Genomic DNA, 10,275 nt, shown 5'->3' on the forward strand with positions numbered 1-10,275 from the left:
AACCCCCTCCGCTGCTTCCGCTCAGGAAATCCCCCAGCTGCCCGGCGAGAAGCGTACCGTCAGAGGGCGCCGCTTCCCGGACACTCCCGGGACGGAGAGGCCGCCAGGAGGCGCTGCTCTCACCGCCCCGTTCCCCACAACAACACCCCATAGGTTCACCTGTTTTACCTGACAAAAATACATTTCCACTTTAATGTAAACACTTCTGGTCACATAAAAAAAAGAAACAACATGGAAGGTCCAGCGCAGATACATGAACACACCTGGAAACGTCAGACCTGCTTTACACAGGTGTGTTAAATAAAACTGAAAGCTGCACAGGATCTGGTCTAAAAGGTGAAATTCAGATCTTTAGTTGTCGTTTTGAGCATCTGAGGAGGACCAGCAGCCAATCTGCTGTCATGACCTTCATTGTGCAACAACAAACTTTGCTTCTAAAGGTTTCATTCTCCAACCTGAGACAACAGGCCTACCTGGACAGGCAGGTCTACGTTAAAGCAGGGGCCCAAACTGGTTTTAGTTCAGGTTCCACACATTCAGTACTATCTGAATGTGTAGATTACAACATCACAACAGCCTGAAAAGAATATTTTATTTTACACTTACATGTTTATTACAACTATCATACATTTAATCCCAGTTATACGGAAGTGGAAAGTACTCAATTTAACATGATGATCAGAGTAACTTTTCAAAAGTTATTTAAAATGTATATTTCCACATATAATTCAGACCACTTGTCATATTAACTCAAGTTGAGTCTAAATAGTATAAAAGACAGAAAATGAACAAGTTATCCCCTGCCTTGGAGATGTTTTACAATTAAACAGGAAAAAAGTGCAACCTCACATGGACACATCAGGAATTACAGCTTCTTTTATTAAAATATAGCAGGTAATATCTTCTGTTATATTTACATTTACCAGATTCATCCTACGGACCAGTCCTGTCAGAGTATCCTGAACGACTAAACCCATCCAGGAGTCAATAATCCCACAGTCTTCTACAGACCATGAGGTGAATCACAGCTTAATTTATGCTGAGCTGAAAACACTGCTGCTTCTTACTTAAAATAAAAAGGAACTACAGACTTAATTGCTCCTCAGTGGATTAATAAAAAGTGGTTTTATTTAAGTTTAAATCAGATAATATTGTAGTTCTGAGTGAATCCAAGATTCACACCTTGTTGGGTTACATAAGATATAAATCCAGAAAGTGTTAAATGGCAGGACTTACTGTTATGTTCATGTTAAGATGTTTTAAGTTCTGTTTTATGCTAACATCTGTAAGTCTGACGGGTTGGACGGAGGAGGAAGACTCCCTCCACGTTCAGTTCCAACAGATAAAGGTAGGTACAAGCTGAGCCTTTTACAGTGTCTGTGCTACTCAATACATTATAAAAGAATTATAGCTGCAAATATATTAATGAAACAAATAAACTATATTTATCCTCTTGAATATGTCAGTAGATAATGAATTCTACAGCTGCAGTCAAATGATTCAACCTCCACTGCAAATCAGGTTTATTGGCAAAATGTACAGACTAGCAGCATTTAAACAGCTCAGCACAACTAATATAAGCAGTTCCTCCAAATTCTACAGAAAACACAACCTGCAGTGACCACAGCAGTCTCACAATGACTCAAACCCTTTCAGTAGTTAGCAGAGCATCCTTCAGCTGGAATGACCTGCTGTAAGCGTGCTGCATGGTTCCTTTTTCCTGCAGGTGGAGTGTAGGTAAAATCTACATCATCCAGCTGTTCTACAGCTCAGATCCAGGCGGTGACAAATGAGCAGCTACTTGTGTGAGTGATCACATATCTGAACACATTGATCAGCTGATCTCTATGGGTACTCGGAGTTCCTCCCACCGTCCAAAGACAGCATGTTGGGCTTATAGGTCACTCTGTAAGAGTTATCAGCTGTTTGTCTCTGCGATGGCCTGGCAACCTGTCCAGGTGTATCTGCTACTTACCTGGAGAGACTTCAGGCCATGTGACCCTGAACTGGACTCAGCAGCATAAAAATGAATAAATGAACATATCAATGTGAGCAAAGAACATCAGACTGGATGAAAATGTGGAGTAAATGGTTTTAAAACTGAACGTATTTTCTAACGGAGCTACTTCTGACTGGAAAATGTAAAAAATAATTTTTATAAAAACTCCAGCATGAAGTAAACTTAGCTGCACAGAATAAATCTCCATGGTAACTGACATGCTACTGCTTTAATGAAACCAAACAAAGGATAACTTTACACACACAGAAATAAAACTCTCCTTGTTGATGAACTTTGGTTTTATTGCATTTCTTCTAAAATTATTCTAAAATCTTTTAAAAAAAAAAAAAAAAAAAAAAAAAAAAAAAAATCGGGACTGGCCACACTCCTCCAACCACATCATCAAATATCAGCTTCATCCTCCAGCTCTCCGGCTGAACGTTGGAAAGGAAATCCGTTTTAAAGGACTCGGTTAGAAAGACGAGCTGCTGTGATCGATGCACGATGTCACCGATCCAGCAGAGCAGCCATGATGCAAACCTCATGCTTGACCAAAAGCACAACTAGAAAAGAAGACAATAGAATAATAAAAACAATATAACAATGAAATAAAGGGTTGGTTCTGAGGTCACTGTGATGTCTCAGGAGGCCAGAGGTTTTTCAGAGTCCACTGGAGACGACGAGTCCTACGGGACGAGAAAAACCACATCGAGGAGAAATTAATATTTCATGATGTTTTTTTTTTTCCTGTCATAACAACTCCAGATGTATGAACCTCGCCTTTGTTCATTATGCAGACATCTTCATGCATGACATAAACATATGTTGATTGAATGTTGGAGCTTTTTGACAGATAAGTAATGATTTATAATCTAAAACTTTCAATTTAATTTTTTAACCCCCCATATTTTAGATGAAATCTAAGTTCAGGGAAAGTCTTGTTTCCGACAGAAATCACCTGGAGAGCTGTTTTTATTCATGTTGTTAAGCATGTTGATGTGCTTTTGTATGAAAAGTGCTTTACAAATAAAGTTTGATTGGATTTGATCATGGTGGTCGACAGGCTACGCCCGGTCAGAAGACCACACCTTCAGTGTGCACATGATGCAACCATGGAGCCATTTCGCATGAAGACGAACAGACTGGAGAAACAACGCGTATCATCCATGTCCTGAGACCTCCAACCGTCTCAGTGTTACCCAAACAAAACCTTGTAACTGTGCTGGAACTCACACAGCCATAGCAACATTAGATCCACCTGGAACTGGAAGGCCTGGGGTATATTTGATGCTAGCGACGTGTACGTATCATGGCGCTGACGTGTTCTTTGGTACACAGGCCGCGCATGTTCACGTGAGGTAACATGTTGCGTATGCGAAGTGCAATTCTGACTTAAAGCTCTCATGCAAACAAGCGCATTGCAGAGTTCTCCACCAGCCACTAGGTGTCACTAGAGGCTGGGAAACATTAGCCCTGGTTCAGCGAGCAGTCAGCCGTGCTTCACCTTGTTCATGGCGAGGCAGAGGTGTCAACCTGTAAGTCTGCTTATGGGCAATTCCATGCAAATGTCAACCTCACCACGAAAAAAAAAAAGCAACCATATTTAAAATACAACCTATTTAAAATATTTCATCAAGGTCTATACTTTTACACTACTGTCATTATTTTATGTAGTTTTATTATGTTATTATATTTTTATTTTATTATATTTTATTTATTTTATTATATTATTATTTTATTATGTAGTATATTTTATGTATTATTTTTATTTTACGCTACTTTTTTTTTTTTCTACTTTTACAATAGTAAAACATTTATGTTTTACTATCACTGCAAAGCTAATGAAAGTTTCTCATATCATGTATTAGGCCTATCTTTGTTGAGATTGCATTAGCTTATAGGGCAGGGCGATACAACAATATATATCATTTGGACCAGTGTTTGTCAAGCTTTTTTGAGCGAAGGCAAACTTTTTTTACTGAAAAATCACAAGGCACACCACAAACCAAAATGTTTGGGTTTTTTTTGTATTCTTTTAAATTCCATGTTTGTTAAAGTCCATCTTGTCAAAGCCTCTTGAATAGAAATCAGATAAACACAAGAAGATGGAATATTATCTTTCCCTGGGGCCTGTTTGGATGAACACAGAGCTGCTTTTTAGACCAATGAGGAGAAAATAGGTAATTTCTCAGGGCACACCTGATAACACCGTATAAAGTCGTATCGCCCAGCCCTATCTGCTGATGTTTATACTGTTGTACTGTAGCAGGATTTCTTCATCGTTGTCATGAAAGCAATCTGACATCGAGGAGCGCATTTCTTCATGAGGAAGCCATGGTTGTTGTTAAATGCTCCTGGATGCACCTTCGGTACGGAAGAAGTGTCTAAGGCCCTCGCCATCGCCCTATTGACGAATCACAGACCTGCCCATCAGAACCCGCCTGGAATTGCTGCGTCGGCCCAGGTTCTGGGTCCTCTGGGCCCTAACCTCGAACGCTCCAGGGTTGACATCGGCTGGAACATGTTCACCCGTCGCTGGGATGTCTTCCAGCATCGGCTCTGGACCAGGAGACACCCAGGACCCTTTCCAGCCGAGTGTTTCTTCCAGCATGAACACGAGATAGGAGGTAAACACAGTGGGGGGTAGTTCACCTCTCAGACCTGGCTCCCAACTACCAGATTTTTTATTTTTTTCTATAATTGTTTCCCGTTGGGCTGTGAAAATCATGCCTAGTTAGCAACAGGTAAACTGTGGTTTCCCAAAATGCCATGAAAATGTTAATTAACCTTTTTACTAGTTCAGTCCTGACGCGGTGTACTGCCCCCTTGTGGTGACCTCAGTACTAAACATTTTGCTTGTGTTTGCAACAAGTATATCCCAACCCTAGAACTCAGTGTTTTAAGCTAATCTTTGTCAGCTTCATTAACCTACTGTAGCATTCGGACCAATTAATGCTTCGCCTTTGCTGTTCATAATCAATATCTTTATTGGAAAGTTTATTCAACATATAAAATCTAAAACAGCTCATCAGCAACAACCTTTCCTCTCTGGAGTTCAGGTGTAAGAAGCTTGAGGGATGCTCTCCAAGTTGGCGGTAGGGTTGGGATGTGCTAGCTGCGTGATGTTGAGGTTGTCCGTGTGAAACGCCATTTTAAGGCATGGCGCCAACGATACAGACGTAACGACCGAGTAGATGACGGGGAAACACTGATTCTACAGACAGCTTTAATAAAAGTGACAAGACTTTACACGTTTAATAAACACGGTTGAAGCGTCTCTGTTGGTCATGTAATGGGAAAATCCTCACCTCTTTTCTCTGCATAGTCGCAGCCTCATCATCCTCCCCAGCCTCCATCCTGTCCTCCATCTTGTCCTCTTCTGCTTCCCCACCCCCGCCCTCCATTCCATGTTCTGCTTCCCACTCCTGAAGAACTTCATCCAGGTTGAACCTCCGCCTGTAGTTCACCAGGAAGTTCTTCACTTGGACCACCGACTTGTTACCGATGACATCGGAGATGGCCTGGAAGTCCCTCCCATACTTCCTGATGGCTGTAATGATTGGATGAGAGAGGAAATCACAGATCAATAACAGGAGCAGATTGATCTAAGTCACCTGGTTCTGGGGAGTTCAGGTGTTACCTTGTACAGCAAGCAGCTGCTCCTCTGTGGTCCAGCGATTGTTGAACTTTTGGTTACTCTGAAATCAAAACAGCAGCGCAGAGACGTGAGCAGAGATTTCTTCCGACACAACGTTTATCAGGCAAACCGATCAACAGCCATGACAATCCAACATCTAAGAAGAAATAAAGTTTACTTTAGAGATGGGTAGAGATGAAGCCTTGCAAAGCTTTGTAGGTTTCTATTTGATTCTACTGAAAAAAACCTTCAAAGCCTCATAACATAGACCAGGGGTGTCAAACTTCAGTCCTCGAGGGCCGCTATCCAGCAGGTTTTTGTTTTTTCCCTCTGCATACACAGCTGATTCAAATCAAATGGATCCAGCCACTTCTTGTCAACCTATTTATGAATTTTGGTCATGTGTGTTGGAGCATGGAAACAAGAAAAACCTGCAGGATACCGGCCCTCGAGGACTGGAGTTTGACACCTGTGAAATAGACCATACTAGTGACACCTGGTGGTCAGCTGTAGTTACTACAGGCACAGATTTTCTAATCATTTCTAATAATAATAACTTACAATAATAGTTTTAACCCTTTCAAGCATTAATAAATAAAAAACAATGCAACATTTTTCTAAATTCAGCACTTTACCAGATATATGCAAATAAATGTTTTTTGTTTATTAGTGATATTTAGAATTTATCATGATTTACTTCAATGTATTTTATAAAATATTTATAAAATAATATATAATCTTAATTATAGTATGTAAATCTTGTATAAAATATAGCTGTATCATTCTCTTTTCCTATTTATTGCAAAGGCAAACTTGCATAATTAATCCCAGAGGTCAGCGCTGAAACCAGCATTTTTGGCACTCAACCAGAAGAAGCCGGAGATGTTGCAAATAATCTCCTTTATTTTTTTTTTTTTTTAATAATTCATATCCAGGCTACTTGAAGCATGTCTTATACCTCATATTTATGTGTAATATACTGTGATCCTTTTGCAGAAACACTTGAAAGTTAAGAGGCTCCATGTTTATTTCTCTGTTTGCTGTTTTGTTGGCAACAATAATTTCAGGGCCTTTAGGTCTCTTTTATTTTTGTTTGCTGCTTTAACTTGAAGGAATGATTCATTTTTTAATTGTTAGATTTTGTATTTTTATATTGTGAGCCTGGCATTGTTGTACTTTAAACATTGAAGTTTACATTTGGTGTGTTGCCCTGCACTGTTTTCTAAACACCTCAGAAGTGTTCAGTTGGTTATTTTTTATACTTAACAGAAACAGGCAAGCCTTTATAATTATATGTGCTCACATGATTTCTATTGTCTGTCCCAGAGAATAAAGAAAATAATTGAAAGCATCTTAAATGCACATGTTGCTACAAGAGAAGTCTGGGTAGTGTTACTGGTACAGACGAGGCTACTGGAACATGTGGAGTTCAGGGTGCATTCACATCAGGATAGTCCGCTAGACTCGGTCTGATTGGGAACTCGGCTCAGTTGTAGGGGGGGTGTATCCATGTGGACTGAGATCCTGTTCACACTGCACTTTGGTCAAACGCGCCAAACCTTTACAATAAAATATCCCCATTCCCACCAGAGGTGGCGCTGCACTGGTATTTAGCAAAAGAGAGGACAAGAAAACTCTGTTTCCTCCACCTGTCAGTTAAACATGGAGACGAAACTATGGCTGTTTTAGGTTTTTATTGTGTCTTATGCAGGTATACTGCAGAAATACACTGCAACAATGGACGCAGTTAGGGCTGGTTGATATGACCAGCATCTCATATTCCGATATAGCTCATTTTACATCCCCAACAATATGCCTAACAATATAAAATTGTTTATGTAATTTTGTGTCAGTCAGCGTTATTAGTCAGACATGCTTGGCAACGGCAGCAGCGATGTCCCGTCTGGGGGAACTATGGCCATATGACGTTCCACACCTGTTGCAGCGTTTGGTCTGGAGTTTATTATGAGCTTTCTCCTCCACTTGACGTTGCTTTTGCTGGTTTTACTCGTTAACTCTATTCTTTATTCTGTATTCTTCATCTTGATTCTTGCGCAGGTGATAAAATGAGTTAGTTGTGTCGGAGTCCGTTGTTGGGACTGTGAGCTAGTCTGTTGTCGGTTCCACATCGGTCTTTTTATATCCAAACCGCGTCCCACCCAAATTTCCACTCTTATAAACAAGCTCACGGTTTGGGTTGGCTGCTCATCTTTTAGTGAATTAACCTGCTCTGAAAGACGTCTGCTACCGTCTTCCTCCATGTTTGTTTTTATATTGCAGCGTGCCGTAAAGCGTATCTTGACGTAAAATACTGCAGTAAAGCACCTTAAACAATAGAACCTCATCTGAAACGATAGACCTTTTCTATCTTACAAACGATACAGATCGTCACATCGCCCAGTTCTAGACGCAGGATGAACAGATGAGGCAGAGGACCTTTAACGTCATATGTATTTACCCACAATGCAATGTTGTGTCAAATGCAGGAAGTGATTTTTTTTGTAGTCCGCTTCCTGTATTTGTCCGCTTGAAACGTTAGCTGGTTAGCTCCTGTTATGTCCGGGTTAGCTCGGTTAGCTTGTAGCTACAGGCAGCTCGGAGTTCGCTCGATGTCAATCATCCACCATGACGCTCACAGCCCCCCTCTCAGCTCCACCTCTTTGCCCATATTTTGTATTTTCCGGGCGAGACGATGCGCATGCCTCTGCCAAGATGGCGATGGTAGGAACCGCCCACTGAGCTACAATTCAGGTCTTCAGAAACCGTCACGTCACGGAGGCTCCGCCCATCTCTTTTTATACAGTCTATGTGTTTTATCTAGACCAGTTGTGCTTCACCCCTCCCATAACAGTGCTGCTGTGTTGCCATGGTTACCTCAGGTTGCCTAAACTCCTCAACTCCTGAGCTGAGTGTCTCCTTCAGAGTGCTGTTGGTCTGTTTGATGGTCTGAATCTAAAATAAAGAGAAACAGAGAAAGGGGTGAGCAGAGAAGCAGACTCAGCTGTGAATGGAAACCGCGAGACAAACGAGTCGGCTGACCTGTCTCTTGATGGAGACCAGCTGACAGTCCAGCTGTCTGATGAGTCCCTGAGCAGATGAAGATGACAGTGAAACAATGTCCTGCTGATTCAAGAACATTCCTCTGGGAGGACGTTTCTTCATTCGCTGAGAAGCTTTACCCCCCATCTGCAGACGTACAGAGACACAGGTAGACGTTATTACAACCCAATAGACAGATTTTCTCTACAAGGAGGCAAAGTGTTTCAGTGGATAAGAACACCTCAGATTTCTTCAGCATCAGGGATTTAACTCCAACAGGTAACTTCATGAAACCAAAGCAACCTGTCAGTGTTCAGTTTCAACAAGTTCTTTCAAAACAGAGGGACAAAAATGATTTAAAATATAGCATGTCCATAATATCGTGAAGCAGCTGGATCACAATTAGGACTGAATATTCAGACTTGCAGCCGTAGATGTTTTCTGGTTCTCCTCCTGCTTCTTGTCATTAAAAACTTCAGTTTATCTGCCTCTTGTCTGAAATGCCACAACTAAAATAAAAGTCATTATCTTCACATCTACAAAAGTTGTATGAATCTTGTTCTCAAAAGAATGCTGAGACCGAGGAGATTACAAGCGCAACTCTGCGAATCAACTCAAGGAAAAGTAGATCACTAGTTAATTTCACTTGATAACTGTGATTTGACATCCGAACTCGCCGTTGATTCATCACAAAACGTGGTTATGAAACAAAGATCATACCATTATTTTACATACATACATACATACATACATATATATATATATATATATATATATATATATATATATATATATATATATATATATATATATATACATACATATGCATATATATATATATATATATATATATATATATATACATACATATGCATATATATATATATATATATATATATATATACATACATATGCATATATATATATACATATATATATACACATATGCATATGCATATATATATATACATATGCATATATATATATACATATGCATATATATATATACATATGCATATATATATATACATATGCATATATATATATATATATATATATATATATATATATATATATACATATGCATATATATATATATATATATATATATATATATATATATACATATGCATATATATATATATATATATATACATATGCATATATATATATACATATGCATATATATATATACATATGCATATATATATATATATATATACATATGCATATATATATATATATATATACATATGCATATATATATATATATACATATGCATATATATATATATATATACATATGCATATATATATATATATACATACACATGCATATATACATACATACATATGCATATATATATATATATATGCATATATATATATATATACATACATATGCATATATATATATACATACATATGCATATATATATATACATACATATGCATATATATATATACATACATATGCATATATATATACATACATATGCATATATATATACATACATATGCATATATACATACATACATATGCATATATATATACATACATACATATGCATACATATGCATATATATATATGTATATATA

At 38.6% G+C, this 10,275-nt stretch overlaps 1 protein-coding gene across 1 annotated transcript in view; it reads right to left on the reverse strand.

Annotated features, from left to right (window-relative positions):
- Positions 1-2,374: 2,374 nt before the first annotated feature.
- Positions 2,375-10,275, reverse strand: part of rcor1 (REST corepressor 1) — a 21,967-nt gene continuing 14,066 nt past the window's right edge. The window contains exons 9-13 of the mRNA XM_079262491.1: positions 8,676-8,822; positions 8,511-8,588; positions 5,640-5,697; positions 5,308-5,549; positions 2,375-2,685 (exon numbers count right to left, since the gene is read on the reverse strand). Of these exons, the coding sequence (XP_079118617.1) occupies positions 2,641-2,685; positions 5,308-5,549; positions 5,640-5,697; positions 8,511-8,588; positions 8,676-8,822 (570 nt within the window). The 3' untranslated portion in view covers positions 2,375-2,640. The remainder of the gene's footprint in view (positions 2,686-5,307; positions 5,550-5,639; positions 5,698-8,510; positions 8,589-8,675; positions 8,823-10,275) is intronic.

Source organism: Telmatherina bonti (assembly GCF_933228915.1).
Source record: "Telmatherina bonti genome assembly, chromosome: 22".
Lineage (NCBI taxonomy): Eukaryota > Metazoa > Chordata > Actinopteri > Atheriniformes > Telmatherinidae > Telmatherina > Telmatherina bonti.